This window comes from Gymnogyps californianus, chromosome 12 (genome assembly GCF_018139145.2).
Source record: "Gymnogyps californianus isolate 813 chromosome 12, ASM1813914v2, whole genome shotgun sequence".
NCBI lineage: Eukaryota > Metazoa > Chordata > Aves > Accipitriformes > Cathartidae > Gymnogyps > Gymnogyps californianus.
In genome coordinates, this window is record NC_059482.1 from 22375290 (window position 1) to 22393231 (window position 17942).

Sequence of the window (17942 nt, forward strand, 5' to 3'; positions counted from 1 at the left end):
ACCTCTGGCCATGCTGCTGGCCATCTACCCGCCTGTGCAGTCAGCCCTGAGAGCATACCTTGCTAGCAGAAGAGATCATCTTGTGAGATCCTTGTAAGCATCTTGCTGCTGGTCGCTTCAGAAAAGACAGCCAGCCAGCATGCCTGCTTCTAAATACTAGAGCACAGTCCCAGCTGCTCAGCTCCCGGAGCCTAATCTTCTAGCTTCATCTCAAACATAACCCTGTGTGCAACCAATCTGTGCAAAACTGAACTATCCTACAGGCTGTGGGCACAGCCTAAACCTGAGCATTGGTGCTGAGCGTGGGTGGAAGTCACAGACACAGGGGCTACAGGCCCCTTTAGTACCGAAGTGCTGAAAAATCTCTGTTAAAACAGTCAAGGTGTCTTTTGCAGAAGCTATAAACTCAACCCACATGTAGGCACTCAATATCGGAGCACCTTTTGTTCCTATTCCTGGCTCTCTACCCATGAGGGAACCCCCCCTTTTCCTGTCCTGCAGAGCTCAATGTAGCCAAGGTCTAAAAAAGCGAGTAGTAGCACCAGGATCGGATGTGTTGCTGACTGAAGAGCAATAAAAAGCAAGCATAACCTGCTAGGGTAAGCTGCCCACTTCTGGTGGTGGGATGCTCTGTGCTTTCTATGCCACTCGTGATACCTGGGTTGCAACTCAGAGAAGTGAACGGACGCGCCCTTGTTGACTCTGAAGGTTTGACCACGCTAACACCTCTCTGCCGCACAGAGTGCCTCATCTCTGTTGGCTGGCCTAGTCTTTCATTAAAAAATGAACAAAAAAAAAATAGGGCCTTTCTTGTGGTAAGTGCTCCTGGCTGGTTTCATACGTATCCCATTTTTTGCATCACTGGACACCAAGCTGAAACTTCCAAGATCAAAGCAGCACAGAATGAATCTGCAAGTCTTTCTGTCTGCTCCAATTTACCATCCTGCCATCAGGCTGGGATGCCCAGGATGAACCCTTGCTCCAGCTGGTGCAACCAGCCATTGATTTGAATGGAATCAAATGGCTCAGCTGAAAAGAAACGGGGACCAGATGCAGACTGTTGCATGTGCTCCTCCTGGACGTTGGTGGATGCTGTAGAGGGGAGCCTCCATGGGGCCTTCTGGTCGCCCCCAATGGGACGTGATGCTGTGGCTGGATGGTGGTTTGCGTGGTGCAGAGAAGAAAAGCTGCAGGAGTTCTGGTGATCTGAGCTAGGTGTCCACCTTGAGCTTTGCAGCCTGCGTTAGGTGTGGCAGTGTTCGCAGGAGACCGAGTTGCGAGGCTTCCTGAGCAGGTTCCTTCAGGAGGACACCTTCCCTGAGGCTGCCTGTCAAATTTCAGTGGCTCCCAACAAAAACCGAGTGCTGCTGAGCCTCCAACATGGTTAAAGGATGTGGATTATTTGCTGTCTGTTGTCATCTTTCTGAATACATTTACCTTTTGAACAAGGTCCTTCTCATATGCTCAGGAGGCTGGTATGCAGACCCGTTAATGGATCAAGGGGAAAAATGCCTGTGGATGTATTCTCCTTTGTGTCTGGGCTTATAACCACCCACGTTTTGGCATACATCCCTTTTGTGCACAAAGATGTCTTTTAGAAATCGCTAGTTAAATCTCCACCCTCCTTTGATATGTATGGAAATAATGGGACATGTGAGACTGTTTTCTGTTTGGGGGGAAAAAAAAAGCTATAAAGGGAATAGCTTTAAAAGCCTGTGTTTACTCCTTCCTAACTCAGGAGTTTAGTAAAAGCAATGCATTGAATTTATGACTGATTTACTTAGCTTTCTGGGAGGCATGCATTTAGTGCTGTATCTGAATATAGGGGAAATGTTTTCATCCGACTCTAAGTCCCCGGCTTGGCTGCTCAGGGGCAGGAGAGCTTGAGCACGCATGTGTCTGTTCCCCAGCCAGCTCGGAGAGTCTTGGAGCAAATCTGGGTCCCTCTGACCAGGAGCACTTCTCCCTGCGGGGCACAGACTGATGCTTCTTGCCGTGGCCCAGGGCTGACCCGGCATAGCCATGGCCATCTCTGGGCTGCCTGCCCTGTCCTTCTGGCTGATCCTTCCTCACAGCCTCTTCCTCAGAGGTGGCATCGGATTGCTGCTGCCAGCTGCTTTCTCATCTCAAAGGTGTGCAGGGATGTGCTCCTTGAAGGAAGGTCCTTGCGCACTTACTGTTTTCTCATGCGATCAGGCAGCCCCTCCTGGAATTGCAGCTCAGCTTCAGAGCAGTTTCTGTTCCCCGTTGACATAGCAGGACTTGTATTTCATGAGCACATGGTAATACGTGTGTTTAAGGCCAAAAGGAATTATGGCTCATCTGTTACAAGATACTGGGACCATAGAGTGTTACCTAGCTCCCACATTGAGTCTGGGAGCTCTTTAACTAAAACATGACCTTTTCTTAGTGGCATCCACCCTCAATTATGGAGGTTGCAAGACATGGAGAATCCACCAGTCCCCATGGGAGTCTGTCCAGCAGCTCATGCACCTTGCAGAGGAAGGGGTGAGATCAGAACGTGTGCAACGCTGGCACCTAAGTAATAATCTAAATGCTGACCCTGTGAAGATCATTTCTGGCACTTGTCAGCTGTCGTGCTGAAGGATTATCATTTTTCTCTTTGCGCACAGGAGGCTGCCCATCTGTTGTAAGATGCCCCCAGATGGGTGTCTGAACACAAGGTGTTGGCTATGGCCTAATGCCTCTGACTAAAAGGTGTTAAAATGAGCTGACCTGTTTGGCTAAGAACTTACCCAGGGTATTTTATAGCTGGCTGGTATAAACAAATCTTTCATCTGCCTGGAGCGCCCTGTTATTTGATAGGTGTTAGGCACAAATGGTAAGGGGTACAAGATGCTACTGCTCAAGTTGGTTTGCCAGATGGGTGCCAATGCCTGGAGTTGAGAGTAGAGCAAATACTGTTAACTAATAATAAGGTGAATGAGCTCAAGCAATTTCTTCTGTTGGGTAGCAGAGAGAAAGGTTTTTAGTGCATTTGCAAGAAGAGCCCTGTAAAGAAGGGGAGTCTGCTGTAACGTCCCAGGGCTTGTCTTGTGTACAAGTGGCCTGGGAAATTCTTGGCTCTGTCTGTGACATCTAACAGGATTTAGCAAACCTTGTCCGAGCCTGTTGTAGGAGCATGACACTTTGAATGTGGAGATCCCTGGCTGGACCGTGGCATATGGTGCCGTGGCCAGACTGTTGGTACCCAAGCCAGGGCAGCCCATGCAGTCTGGTGGTGGGAGTGAAGAGGGGCGCAGCTCTGCCCTGGGGGTTCTCGAGGAGGTGGGGAGGCGTACGCAGCTAACGCTGGGCAATGAAATCACAGCTGCTATGTGCTTACACTCTTCCAGCATGAGTCTGTTGCTGGGAAGGGTGTTTTAAAAGTACCCAAAGCTTTGCATCACACTGAGTACAGCTTTGTTAATTAATTGCATGGTTAGATCTATGCCAATGATATTCAAAAAAATCTGTGCTTAGACAGTTATTTCAGATTAAGGACTTAATCCCTTGATTAAACTAAACCAAAATAAGCTGGTCTCCAGCTGTAGGATGGTGTTCTACACACAGCTCTTCTCATCCACTTGCAGGCCCTCATTTCAGCTGGAAGATGTCTGTTTAAGGACAGGGCTTTGGTCTGTTCTCTCGCATGTCCTCTAAACACCTATATTATCTGCCTGATCTATTGCTAATAGAAAGTAACAGGCCTTTGGGAGCAGGGGCTCATTCCTTGCTCTGGATAAGACCTACCTTCTGCTCAGTTCATTGAGACCTCAGTTACGAGCGGGACACATCCCTGTGACGAAAGGCTTATCTCCATTTCCCAGTTCTGCTCCTCTCTGGCTATAAGATGACTTTCTTGGATTGTGGGTCAGTGTTTCATCACCAGTTTGGCCTCTCTAATCTGTTCAGCAGTTGTCAGCAGCTTTTCTGATGTGTTGGGTGTTGCGCAGACAAAGGAGAATGCCACAGGCCCTGCTCCAGAGCACCCGGAGTATGAAAACCTAAAGGAAAGGGTAGAGAGGAGTAATGTGAATATAGAGCTCTGGTGGGAAGAGGTGCCGGACTGCTGTGTCCGAATGCACGTGATGCTATTTCCTTTGAGGAGCAGCGTTTGGTCAGGCTGGCTCCTCAGCCAGGCCAGGCGATGGTTGAACAGCAGAGAGCTTGCTGTGCAAGCTGCCACGTGCGTCCGGCTTCCCTTGGCGGCACATGTAAGTGGAGGGCTGGGGAAGGCCCTCCTTCTCCAGGTGCACAGGCTTTGCTCTCCGGAGGGCTGCACCAGGATATGTCTTTGGCAAGGATGAATGTTGGGGTTAGGGTATGCTAAGAGCAGGTTTGCTTCTTGTGTTGCTGTCTCAGAGCTGTGTAACATCCTGCTGGGCTGCAGGGGAGCAGTCTCCGGTGACTGTTGCTGGTCCTGTTGCCACACGCCAATGTCTGCATTTGGCCACCTGAAGCGTGGTACAGAGCCACGGATGTGGCTGCCTGTACCAGGTTGCCTCTGCCCTCTGCTACTGCCTGCATTTTGCCCTGGCACGAGGACAGCATTGATATAGTTGTGCACTAGCTCCAAAGCTCGAGGCTCGCAGGAGGTCACGCTTCGCTTTCAAAGCAATCTAGGATGTCCCCCTTGAGTGAAAACAAACCAGCCCTGGGCTGGCAGGGGGATTGCCCAGCTTTGGGCCTGCCTTTCACCAGCTGAGCACGCCCAGACCTACAGCATGCGCAGAAGCGGGACCTCAGAGCTGAAAAGCAAATACATCATTTTTCCTTTTGTTTAATTAAATGAGAGATCATGAGTTAATCGCTTCCAAGCGCTTGTTTTCCTGCAGTGCCTGGAATGATAATCCCGCGCGCTGCCCAGTAGGAGCTGCTTTGGCTGCCGCAGCCGCGTCAACTCAGAGAAGGGCCAGGGGAACAGAGGGAGGCATCTGGAAATGATTCTCCGAGCTCCGTCTGCGTAGCACCACTCCCTGCAAGGCTGTAGGGGCTGGTTTATCCACAGGCTGCGGAGCCGTCCTGCCTGCCCCAGCGGCAGGGAAGCCGAGCCGGGCTACAGCCGTGCCCCGTGCAAGGGATCCTATGGTGGCATGCAGAAGGCAGCTCGCTTTTGGAGGTACAGCCCGCGAGCAAAGCTGGCCTGGGTGAGACTGCAAACACTTTCCTCACAAGTGGAACTGGGTGCTGTGCTTTTCTCCCTGAAAAGCCTAAAACAATAGCCCAAAGAGCAGGTAGAGCCGTTCCTGGTTATCTCACAGGAAGGTGGTGTAATTACAGCAGTGGGAATGTCTACTTCTATAGCTGCACCACTTAATAGTACATTATTTTAGCGAAAATATCCAGAGGCAGGCAGGGTGCCGAAGGCAGGCGCCCTCCTCCCAGCCTCCCCCTGAGCCTCGGAGTGAGCAGCAGAGGGGGGAGCTGGCACTTGCTCTGGGAAGATTTTTCTCTCTTGAACTCATTGCCGCTATGATTAGAGCGGCTCAGGAAATGGGGCTGGGTGGGTTCTCCTCCCTGCAGAAATGGAGTGGGAAATCTCAAATTTTGTCAGAAAAACAAGCCTTGTTTTTAGCCAAAGACCTTTTTGAACGGAGAAGTGTCTCGTTTTTAAAGGCAAAGCAGCCTGGCTTTCGGCTTTGTGTCAGAAAGTGGAAAGGCTTCGTGGAAAGCCCAGAGGTCTGTTTTTACTGGAAATGAGGTTTCTCACGTCAGCTGAGAGCTGAGCAGCCCCAGCCAAGCGGCGCAGCACAGCAGCCTTTGCTGGCGGAGGGACCAGCTAACCCGGCCCTGCGCAGTGCCTGCTGTGTGCTCCTTTTCCCCCAGTCCCAAAGCTGGCTGGGGGCCACGGGCAGGCACGGCGCTGCGCTGCTTGGAGCTCTGCCGCTTCCCAGTTTCGCTGTTATTTCTGCTTTCCAGTTCTGGGGTGTGGGAGGGTTGGGTCATCTCTTCCCCTCACCTTTGCAGACTCTGGTCTCCTCTGTCCTGCCTTCACGCTGTCCATTGGTACCTGGGCAAGAGGGGAGAAAGTGGGTGCGTGCAGGACGTGGCCAGGCTCCAGGCAGCCGGCAGAAGGAGGGCAAAGTTGGGGGAGCTCCTGGCAAGGCCTCCCTGCTGAGCAGGAGCCGAGACGCTCGGTGACTCAGAGCAGGGCGTACCATGGGCACCGCTCACTGTACTCGCAGCCTCTCCGGGCTCTGCTCCACCACCCAGCTATGCTTCTCGCTCTGCCAAGCCACGGCAAGCGCTGGATTTAACTGGGGCATGTTGGGATATGTAGTTTCATTCTTTGGCTGCTGAGATGGGGGTCTAGGTTTCTCAGAGCAGAGCTGCAGATCCTTTAGCTAAATTCCTGCTGCAAGATGAATCCTCAGCGTGTTACATGGGCCAGTCCAGCCCCCTAGAAAGGAGCGTTGTCTGCCATAAGTCATGGGTTAGTCAAACAGTTAGTCTGGTATCACGATACTGATGGATTTTAGGAGTCTTCAGTCAGCATCTGGGCTGTCAGCAGGGAAGATCTGTGCTTCTTCATGTTCTCCTTGATCAAGATTCAGCATTTTGTAGACAAAATTCTTGAGCAAGACACTGACTTCTTAGCAAGGTGCTTGGGTGAGTTGTAGGGAAAATGCTGCCAAGGCTTTGTGGGCCCAGGTGGGTCCAGCGGCGTTACAGCCCTTCCCTGCACCGACCTGCGTTGTCCCGAGCCACTTGGGTTGCTGTCCCAGACACTTGCTGGGAGAGCGCAGGTATTCTGATGCTGCATGAGGTATGTAGCCCTGGGGATCTTCTCTCTGCTCCCTGTGCAGGCTGACTTCTTGTTCTCCAAACCCGTAGGAGGCTCTCCAGGGTTCAGACTTAATTGGTGAGCAGCAGGTCCCAAAGAGGAAGAAGCTGAGTCCTGAGTCAGAAAGAAATGTAGCATGGCAGGAGTTCCCAGTGGCTGGAGCTGCTATGTAGCTTTCTCTGTGCCCACAAAGGTAGGCAGAAATTTCAATCGGTGCGTACCGAAAAGCACCAAGAAGCTCCTGGTTACTCCAGATGCCTCTTCGCAGGCTCGCCTCCCATCCCGCAGTGGCTGCTTGCACCCGGAGAGGTAGATGTGTCCCCTGAACAGGGCTGTAACTGATCCTGGGCTCCTCTTCCTGCTGCTTGCTTGTTAGTCCTGGCTTGGGGCACTCATAACCTCATCTCTCCCTGACTCCTCGTTCTTGGTGGAGTTTGTGATGGGGAGAGGGGCTCTTAGGGCTGAGCAGCAGAGCTTTGCCACAGCAGTCTTTATCTCTCTCTTCATTTCACAGCATCTGTGGCTCCCATTATATCGGGGGGGGGGGGGGCAGGCGGCGGGGGGGGGGGGGGGGGCAGGCGGGTGGGTGGCACCCTGCTCATTTCTGCACCCATTCAGACCCAAGCTCTCTGCCAGTTGTGAAGCTCTCCTGGGCTCTCCCTTCTCCCCAGCCCTCCCGGGTGGGACCACACTGGGTTGTTCCCATCACACAGCTCTGCCCACAGAGCCCAGCCTGTCCTGGCACGCTGCTTTCCTCTTCCCTCGCTGTGCTCCAGCCCCTGCACCGGCAGCCGGCTCCCAGCTGAGGAGCAGTGAAAGCCGGTGTGGCCGGACGTGACCTTAACCTGGGCTTTATTTAGCGCCTTGATTTATAGAGGAGTTATTTTAAAAGTGTGTTTCTCTGTCGGGAGGTGTGGTGAGCATGTGGCGGAGTGGTGGCAGTGAGCTGGAGTTCATAGGTCCTCCTGTGCTATTGAGAAAGAAGCATTTGAGTCCCAAGACACGTTTTGCTTGGGGAGATGCTCTCTGGCTTGGTTGGAAAGCACTCCTGTTTGCCTTTGTGCTGGGTGGCTGAAAAGGAGCAAGTGTCCAGGACCTTTTCCATGAGGGAGATGTGGCAATACTGTTGGAGGCAGGGAAGCCTGAAATTTGCAGTCCCTGGAGGAGGCTGCTTTCTCCAGGAGGCTCCTGTGCTGGGCTCTGCCAGCTCTCAGGGGCCCCTGTGGGCTGGCTGAAGTGGAAGTGTGCCAGGGCAGGACTGCCCTCTCCTTGGATCCTTGCTGGGTTTAGCTTGTTTTCCTCCTCCCCGGGCACTGTCCCCTCATCCTGGGTCACAGAGGTTTCTCCTCATGCCTGCTGGGGGTTGCATCACCTGCTTGAGATAAGGGATGTGGTTTGTAGGTAGGATGGGCTCTAGACTTCAGGTTTATCAGCCTCTGGAGCGCGGGATGCTGCCATCCCCTTCTCTTGCTGTCTCGAGCTGGTTCGTACGAGTTCCCTGTGCCTCCAAACCACGGCTCCTCCACGCGTGTGGCAGCAGGCACTGCCCGCAGGCTACATGTGTGAGGCTGGCCATCTGCGCTCTGGCATTAAACAGGACCATGCGGCCTCTTGCAGCCCTTGCTGAGGCCCTTTCCTCAGGCCACTCTGCAATCTGAGAAGTTAATTAGTACAAATAAGCAGCCCCATCCCTAAGATTTGTGAGCTGGTTTAATGAGTCCATGATCAGAGGTGAATCTGCTGCTGTTGCAGGCTCCAAGCTCTGCCATGTTTCACCCTCGGTGTTTCAAGGTGACTTCTGAGGCTCTGCCATGTTTCACCCTCCACCTGGGCAAGACCTGTCCCTGGGAGACCACCCTGGGTGGGTAGGAGCACTGAAAAGCGGTGTTGCCTCCATGTTCATCTGCAGCACACGGAGGCTGCATCCATCCTTGTTCTGTAGCTGCCCAAGGATGCTGGTGCTACAGTCACGTGCAGCACGATGGGATGTGGGAATTTTCTCCCTGTTTGGGGCTTTTCATGTGGAATTAGCAGAGACTGGTGAAAACATCTTGTCTTTCTACCAAATGGTAGGGGTTGAAACCTTCTCTCTGTCCCTTCAAAGCCTGCACAGCTATCATGGCTTTGTGGTATAGTATAGCCAGAGAGAGATAAAGCCTTTGTGCTAAGGAGTACGCTGTTAGCACTGAACTCTGCAATGGCTACAGGCTATGGTTATTCTGTATTTTACTAAAGGAAGGATAATATATGACTTGGTTTATTTTAACCATATAAAGGATTTTTGATTCTGTGCCAATGTTAATAATTGTCTTGTGAAGGCTTTGCTAAGGCAGCAGGAATGGTGTGAGAACCTTAGAGCGATGCACTGACTCATGTGCAAATATTTTGACTTCTTTGTTACATTTACTATTGCAAATAAAACAAATTTCATTGGTGGGGGGGATTGATATCTGAAAGAATTTTGTTCAAGCAGGGGAGGAGGTACGGGGGTAGAAGCCAGCACAGAACCCCCCTCAGCTGGTTTTGACTGATATTTTGAACCTGTGGAGGGTCAGAGGGAAATTGTTGTCAAATGCTACCAGCAGTAATGCTACTGTGATGGTGCCCGAGCACTTGGATGGACTCTCCGTGGTGGCTGGTGCCGGGTGGGAGAGCATCTGTGTGAAGGCCAGTTTTGTCTGACAAGGGCACAGGCGCTTGCTGGGACAGGTTGGTGTCAACAGAGGTTACTGGCGCTGCGCTCGCCTTCAGCTGGCTGCGCTTGGCCTCCCTCTTGTCACTTCACGAGAGTGTGGGAGAGGAATGATGTGTAATGTTCAGTGTGTTATGTCAATATTTAGCAATATTATTAATATGTCCAATTGTGAGAGGCTTCATGTTGGGTTTGGTACCCATTTCCCTACCCTACAGCCCCCTCATGCCTTTTTCAGCAGGTCCAGGATACCATGGAAAGGAAAGATTTCTTATTTAGGCTGTCCTTTTGGGTTTGTACAGCTCATCCCACAGTTCCTATCGGTCTGCTTTCTCTTAGATTTCCTGAACTCTGCCAAGTCCTCCCCTTACACCCTGCGTGGGGGTGGTCTGGACCAGGAGCTGCAGGCTGTCAGCTCTCGGCAGTTTTCTCTTGACCTCCACGATCTCTAGTAGAAGATTTTCTGTGAAGACCTGTTCCTGCAGAGAAGGAAGTGCCTGGGAGCTTCCAAGCTTTCCATTTCGATTAATGGAATAAAAGTTGGGGGTTTATATCGTTCTTTCCTGAGTGGAAACAAACTTGTTTAAAACAGCCTTCTCCTCCCATTTAGGATTGGCGTTAAATGCTTGGTCCTAGCATTCAACGCTTGGAAGAGTGCACATAGGCCTCCTGCTTTTTGAGTCCTTGGGTTAAGAATATGAAAAATAGCTCCTTAACCTCTGTTTATCTGGTTACATTGACCTTGAGGGGTATTGCAGGAGGCAGCTGGTCTCCCAGAAGGGTTGCAAACACTTTAGGAGCCTGCTGCCATTTCGCCTTGCTTGTTGCTGACGTCAGGAGAAACAGTAATGAAGCAGTGCCGTGCCACAGGCAGTGTGTGGTTTGCCTGTCACCCGCGTTCTGCCAGCTCGGTCCAGGCAGCGATTGTGGAGGCATTGCCTGGGCATCCTCATCTCTCCTGTGCAATCCCACAAGCTGTCCTACAAGAAAGCTTTACAACAGAGCAGGGAGTTTATATCGTGCTTAAAACACCCAACCCTCTAAAAGAGGAATTTGAAGATCATTGAGCTGGGCAGCTGCGAGAGATGGGAAGGCTTGTGCAAGGAGCATCATCTCTGCTCTGGCTGCAGGTTGATTTAGGCTTCCTCTGCGACTGTTGCATTTTCTCAAGCCAGTGGAGGTGTCTGGAGCGATGAACATGTGCTCCCTCGGAGTGGAAGAAGCGAAACAGTTTGCTTCCTCCTGATCCCTTCATCCTACTGTTCCCCGGTGGCAGCGTAAGCTGTTGTGCCACTGCTTTGTTTAACTTTCTCTCCCAATCTTGCTGGGGGACTGAGGTATGTTTTCAGGCATGTCCATGCAGCTGTTCCTGTTCTGCAGGAGGCTGTAGGGCTTCTGGGCCAGCGGCTGAAATGCTTTTCTTGTCTCTAGTGAAGGGAGGTGGATTTAGATCAGATGAGGATCTGGCCAGACACCTGAGTAAACTTTCATTTGATTTTGTAGCAAAACTCACTCCCACTGGCTGTAAGTTAGCCAGAGGGGTCCCCTCTAAAATAGAAAGGAAAGGAGGGATTCTGATCCTCTCTCCAGATGTGTACAGACTTTTTTTACTATTATTTTTTGGTAAGCTCTCTTGATTTACACCCATGCAATAGATCAGAATTTGGCCTCTAGCACTGGAATTGGTCCTGACACCGTGGGCAGGCTCTGGCTGGCAGGATCTCCCGAATGAAGGTGGAAGTAGGGAAGCCATTGCCTCTGATCCTGGGGCAGGAAACGGGCATCCCACGTATCGATGCGTGTGCTCAGGCACCAAAGGCAACCCTGTTCAGACGCAGTCTGCGGATCCCGTTGTGAGGCATCTCTCACTGCAGAAAATTCCCAACTCCCGGAGCGCGCCTTTCATGAGAGGCAAACAGCTTTGAATAATGAGGAATTGCACTGGTGAGCGGCTTTCCCCAGTACCAAACAGCTCCGGCAGCTTATCCTGTGCAGGGACTTCACAGCACAGCAGGCTGAGGAGCTTCAGCCCAACTGTTGCCCCTGCAACTCCCATTAGCCCACTGAGGAGTATAACGCTGGGCTTTAATGTACCCAAGTGCTGGCCGGCATCTCCAGCCCCGGGTATCCGAAACACGGGGCCCGCCAATCCGTCCACCCCATGAAACTCTCGCTCGCTCGCACGCACTCACGTGCTGCGGTAATGGTTTAATAGCAGCCCCACCCAGCACAGTCAGGAGAAGGACTTGCTGCGTAAGCAAAAGCTGGGAAATCTCGCTGCTGTGCACAGCACTCTGCGAGCACTCCACTCGCATTTTGGGAGAGCTTTTTTGTGTTTACCTGGAATCGCCAGTGCCAAAAGAAGCTAGAAGGGACAGCAGTTTGCTCCTTTGATCTTCTTCCCTCCTGCATTTGGAGATGGCTGCGCTCCTGGGTGTAGGGCTCGTCAGGGCACCGGGGCGTATCGTGCCGTGGTACCACTAATGCTTTCTCTCTTGGCAGGACTCGGAGTCACTGGACGGTTGCATTCAGAGTACGTTATCAGCACTCTACCCTCCGTTTGAGGCTACCGCAGCCACTGTTCTGTGCCAAGTTTTTGATGTGGTGGAGAAGACGTACCGTGGGGATGGACTGCGCTACCTCATAGACTTCCTGATTCCAGCCAAGCACATCCTGCAGTGCATTCAGCAGGATGCCTGTGTGAGTACATCATGCTCTCTACGGCCTGCAAAGGCTTTCTTGGAGAGCTTTCTTTCTGCTCTCGTATGTAAAACGGCTGGCAAAAAGTGCTTGCATGTGTACAGCAGCCTAGGTGGGAGGGCAGGCAGACAATTAGGAAACAGTTGAGAAATTGTTATTGAAGCTTAACTGTGCAGAGATCAGATGTGGAGCGGTGCCCTTGCCTTTCATAACCAGGAACACCAAACAGAAGGCTTAAGGGATTCAGAGGAAGAGGTTTAGTGAAGCATTTGTTGGATATGGCTGACTCGGGTGGCTTCTAACCCCAGCCGTTCCCTGGCCCTGTGGATGAAGCTGTCGGGCTGCTGCCGCTGGCAGGAGGATGTGCGGGGCGAAATGCTGCCAGTCGGTGTTTTTCCCAGAACTCCGGCTCCCCTTTGATGGTTGCTGGAACGGTCGCAAGGCTCAGTAGCCCCGAGGAGTCACGTTACATTTACTGCCAGAACGAGTCCAAGATTAACGTGCTTTACTGTTGGGAGTCTAAAATGTTAGAAACGATGAGTCAAATGCCTCCATCACAAACTTGGCTCAAAGTCTGCAAGACGAAAAAAACCCGACCAACCCCAACAACCTAAAACTAGGGTTTGTTCTAGCCTTTTTGTCTCTGAACCTAGAGGGTGTGCGTGGCCAGGCTTTTGACAGAAGTCCTCATGGTGGAGGGCAAGGGACTTCTGGGAGGAGGAAAAATATTAAATAGAAGCTGAAATAGTTGCTCATTTGTCTCAAGGAGGTGAAATGCTGTGAGGAAGCACCCATCACATACGATGGAGCCACATAACAACCCCTGGGAGCTGGTCACCTTGCAAGTGTTTTGGTATGGTGTTTGTCCCGCCGCATTGTCACCAGCCTCCAGCTTGGTGCCAGCCGTTTGTTTGTGAGCCCAGGAAGATCCAAGGTTGTGCATAAGGATTTTGGGGAGCTGCTCTCTCTCACCCTGAACACTTGAATGGGAATTATTCCATTGGTATATCTACCTGCAGTATAATTTGATGGTGCATAGCGTGTTTTTCCCCTTTAAAGAAACAAAAGACTTCTAGTTTGTACAAACCGGTAATTATTGCAAGATGTTTCATGGCTTTCCCCAAACCACCTCCCTCACCGAAGGAGGCAAGGTAGCAATTTCCCCACTCCCTGAGATCTTGGCAGCTTCGAAGTGCCCAGCGGTGCCCTGGGCAGGTGAGGTGGTGGAGGGGAGGGAAGGAAAGCAGCCCTCTGCTCGTTGTGGCCCTCTGCCCCCCCCAATGGCTTGCAGGGAGCTGGGCCCACAGCGCTACTCTCCCAAAGGGGAGGTGTTCGGGGCAGTGACGGGGCGACCTGCAGGAAGGGGTGCCAGCAAGGGGGTCTGCTGGGCAGTGAAGGGGGCTGCCCCTCCCTGGGCAGCCGGGCAGGGGCTGGTGAAGCCTCGCACCCACCATGGCTGCTGTCAGGGCCCAGGCCCTGTGGGACAGGGGTGTGGTGGCAGGGAGGGCCTTGTGCTGCTCAGCAGCCAATGGGAGGACAGCTGAGGCTGCAGCAGCCAATAGGGGTGTGGGGCTGCATTGATGGGCATGGTGGCCTTGGCTGAGCCGGGGGCTGTTGGAGCAGGAGGTGCTGAGGCGGTGGACCCTGAGGCGGGAGAGGTGAGGGCGGTGGGCCCTGGGGGTCCCTGATGCAGGAGAGATGAAGGCAGCAGGCCCCGGGGGTCCCTGAGGTGGAAGAGGTGAGGGCAGTGGGCTGTGGAGGAGCTCAGGGTGCTGGCGGCCCCCCAGGCTGGCCTGGAGCATGGGCCCAGGTGACATGGAGGCAAGGGGGCTGGTGATGGCTGAGGTGCCCTGTTGGAGGGGGAAACTAGTATGGTGGGGCTGTCCTACACATGCAGCGCTGTTTGGGGAGGTGGAGCAGGAGCTGTGCTTGGAGCCACCCTCCTGTCACGGGCTCAGGGCCTGCCTGGCACTCCCTGGCCTGCCCAGGAGCCACAAGATGTGGGGGTGATGGAGCAGCCACCTCCAGTGAGGGCTGCCCAGGGCTCAGCATTAGGTATCGGGGGCTTTTGCTGAGGTGTGAAATGTCTGGGAGAGCGGGCAGCAAGAGGCAGAGTGCAGGCACAGGCCTCTCAAAGAGCACAGCTGGACATCTTGAGCCTTTCCTCCTTGCTCGTGACCCTTTCCGGCCTTGACTCATGATTTTGTACTTTCAGAGTGGCAATATGGGGAGATCAAGGGAAGTTCTAGGTACCTTGTACTGTCTTTAGAGGTGTGCCCAGGCTATTCCATATTTTATTTAAAAGTCTGCTTGTTTGAATTTTTATTGCTGAAAGTTATTTCTTTCATTTGTTGTGGGCTCCTTCTCTTCCCCAAACCTCCACTGTGTGCCCCTTCTTTTGTCTTCACTGTCTGAAATCACAGGACTATTTCATGTTACTTGTTCTTTAAAAGTTTTGTCTGCCTTTTAGAGAGTCTAAACAAAAGCAATGTTTCCTCCTTAGTTTGTAGTTCAGCCCTCCATGTGAGCTTTTCCTAAGGGGGGGAAAAAAAGTAACTCCTGTCTGAATGGCTACTGTAGGAAATCTTGAGAGTGCTAAATCTTTCTCAGCCTCTGCAGTGACAAAAGTGTAAGTGGCTTCATGAAGTATTAGACAAGGTCATAGGCTTCAGCTTGGCGTATTAAAATGAATAGCCTGTATGTGATCCCCAGGGGCTGGAGAGGGGTGTTGGAGGGGTGTGCCAAGGGGGTCTGTCCCTGCTCAGCACAGAGTAACAAACCAGGTTTTGCCCCTGGCCTTCAGGTGACATCCTGAGCTAAATGGACTGTTGGTCTGTTCCAGTCCAGCCGTCCCTGTAGCTCTAGAGCTACCACCTTTGTGCCATCTTTGTCGTTGGTGCCCAGCTCTTTCCTCAGGGGCAGCTTTATTCCTGGCTGCAACCACTGGGTGTAGAGTCTGTTCCTGGCACTCCTCTGATGAGCCTGGTTTGGCTCGGTGGTGATTGGACACGAGAAGAACAAATACTTGAGCCTGAAAGTGAAATGTTAAAACAACTGAAATAAGCCTCTTCACATAATCTTCCCTTTGAAGGTGCTTTTTGGAGCAGGAGCAGCAGGAGGATGCTCCACTTCTAAAGTTCTAAAACTCTGAAGCGTTTAGGCTATTGAAGGACTTACATTCCTGCTTGGAGGTTACTCTAGCTCTTGAGGCAGTTTAGACTGTGGCTTTGTAGGGTTTTTCAGGAACTTCAATGCATTCTGCATTTTGATTTTGGTGATTTTTATTGCTGAGTTTTCTTCCATTTGTCAGTCAGTAGGCAGACAGGTCACCTGAGCAGTGAGGTTGGGTTTTGGATTTCTTAATGTATGAATGGCCCCCAAATAGGTTACTCTGCATCCAGGTTTTAACAGAAAGTCTGTGTCAGGTAGGTGCAGATGGAATTCAGCTTTATGTTTATGCTACTGCTGATTGTGTCTCTCACTTCTCAGTCATATAAACTATTTATAATAGTTTGGGAACTGATATTTTTTTTTGTCTGCCTCTTCCCCCCCCCCCCCCCCCCCCCCCCCCCCCCGAAAGGCACTCAATACAGATGGCCTTAATATAGCTACTAGCAGATATTCTAATGGTAGAAGAGGGGTTGGTGTGGTGTGGTGTAGGGTGCAATTGCATAGTCTCTTCTGGAAAACTGCAAATTGTTTTTGTTTAAAACCTGATGTACAGAATAGTTGGCTTGGGCACTTCTTAGTCAATAGAGCTTGTATCTGACTGAGGTGCTGTGTGAGTCTTGAGCTTGATGGAAAAGCCAGTGAAGTACATACAGCCTGAGACTTGCTGAAGCCGGTAGCAACTCCTGCAAACTGTGTGCTGCAAGAGGAGGTCTTGGTTTGCTGAATTTAACTGTGCTGTGTAAGAAAGGAACTAGCTGGTAGAGGCATCTGTGTCTTAGACATCAGAAAACATAAGACTGCAAAGCTTAGCTCCCTGTGCCTTTGAGGGAAGTACAAGCAACTGTGTGTCAGGTTATAGGGCTTTTTAACTCTAACTTAATAGAAAGAGAAAAGAGAGGGAGGTGGGTCTGCTCTGAGTTCAAGGTTAGAATATAAAGGTAATATATTAATATGATCCTTCAAACAAATGAAAACTAAAGTAAGATTCAGTTTAGTAGTGATACAGCATGTAGGTGCAACAGTAAGGCAGTTGCACTGAGTGAACAGAAATAAAACTGCCGTGACTGAAATGGATATGGGATTGACTATGTTGAAGAAAAGGGACTGGCTGGTCTCCATCCTGGAGCATGGAAGAAGTTGCCATGTAATGCCGAATGTCTGATAACAGGGATTTTTATTGAATGTGTTAAGTCAGGGCTAGTAACAAAATACAGAGAACAAGCTGAGCATACAACAACATGCACTGAGCAAGGACTGAATTAATTGACCCATTAAAAACTGGATAACACTTTCTGATGCGGTTTGCTCCATGGCAGGTAGTATAAGACTAGCCTTTTTCAAACACCAGCTCTCTCTAGAGAGAAAAGTTTAGTTGTCTAATCTTTTCCATAAAGGATTTATTATGGAGTCATATGGAAAATTAATTACTGTGTCAAAGGGATGGAGGTTTATGCAAGTATTGCAAGATGGGTAACAAACTGGTGAAAGGGAGGGTGTTTGTACTGCAGTGAAAACTGAGTTGGAGGCAGGAGTCATGAGGCACATGTTACTTCTCATCCATGACCTTGGCATAAAAAGTAAGAGTATGCATATGGCAGATATTTGTGATGAAACCAGTCTGGGAGACATGAGCAATAACTTAAAGGAGGAGAGTGATAAATGTATTACACAAGATGAGCTCTAAAACTTTGTACTTAAGTTTTTATAACAGTAGACTCAGAGGGCAAGCATGTGCCTCCACAAAGTAACAGCAGAACTTCTGTTGTGAACTGCGGTTCATCAGTTTGGAAAGAAAAACTAGCAGGTGACTGAGTTACCGTAGGGACATGGCTGGAAGACAAGTGTGATCTTAGCTTTAAGAGATGCTTCTAGCACAGTTGGGAAGTGTTGGTGCCATTGTACGCAGTGTTTTGCAATGCTTTGCACAATGAAAAAGTGGAACAAAGAAATATGGTGGGTTTTTTTAAAAAAAAAAAAAAGCATCACCAAGGAGGGTGCTTCAGGCAGGCCTAAGAGATGATCAAGGGAGATGTGCTAAGGTGACGTGACGTGGCTTAATAATTGTAAGCAATGGGAACACATACGGAGAATAAGCTCCAGGGTTGAGGAGGAGGAATTATTGAATCTGAAGGATGATTTGGGCTTTCAAGCCTCTGAGCAACTTTGCATCAGGAGCAATAAGGGTAAGAAACCTGGCTGGGCTGAAGGTAAAGCTTGATGAACATAGGAAAGAAATTACTTGATGCCATTTCCTGTTGTTCCAAGGTGTGTGAGGATCCAGGAGGTTCCTTCCAGTTCTATGGCTTCTCTGCTATTTGGCAAAATATTTGAATTAAAGTATTTTTTTCTTTCATCTGTCTGGCCTGCAGAATACAGCATTTTTATAAATTGCTTTCTCTGTCAAGACTTCCACATGACCATGTAAGAGAAACAAGATAAAATGTCTGAAGTCTAATGCTGCCAATACTAAAGTCTTTGGGCTTCCAGATGACAGCTTTCTAATTTAAGTATTGCATCTGATACAGGTGAATCCTATCTAAACCCTTGTTGTGACAGAGAAAGATGAAATTAATCATGAAACTGATGGCTTAT

The 17942-nt window shown here is 50.6% G+C and overlaps 1 protein-coding gene across 1 annotated transcript in view; it reads left to right on the forward strand.

Moving 5' to 3' along the window:
• Positions 1-17942, forward strand: part of PLEKHG4 (pleckstrin homology and RhoGEF domain containing G4) — a 96670-nt gene that overhangs the window by 10878 nt on the left and 67850 nt on the right. The window contains exon 2 of the mRNA XM_050904281.1: positions 11982-12179. Within this exon, the coding sequence (XP_050760238.1) occupies positions 11982-12179 (198 nt within the window). The remainder of the gene's footprint in view (positions 1-11981; positions 12180-17942) is intronic.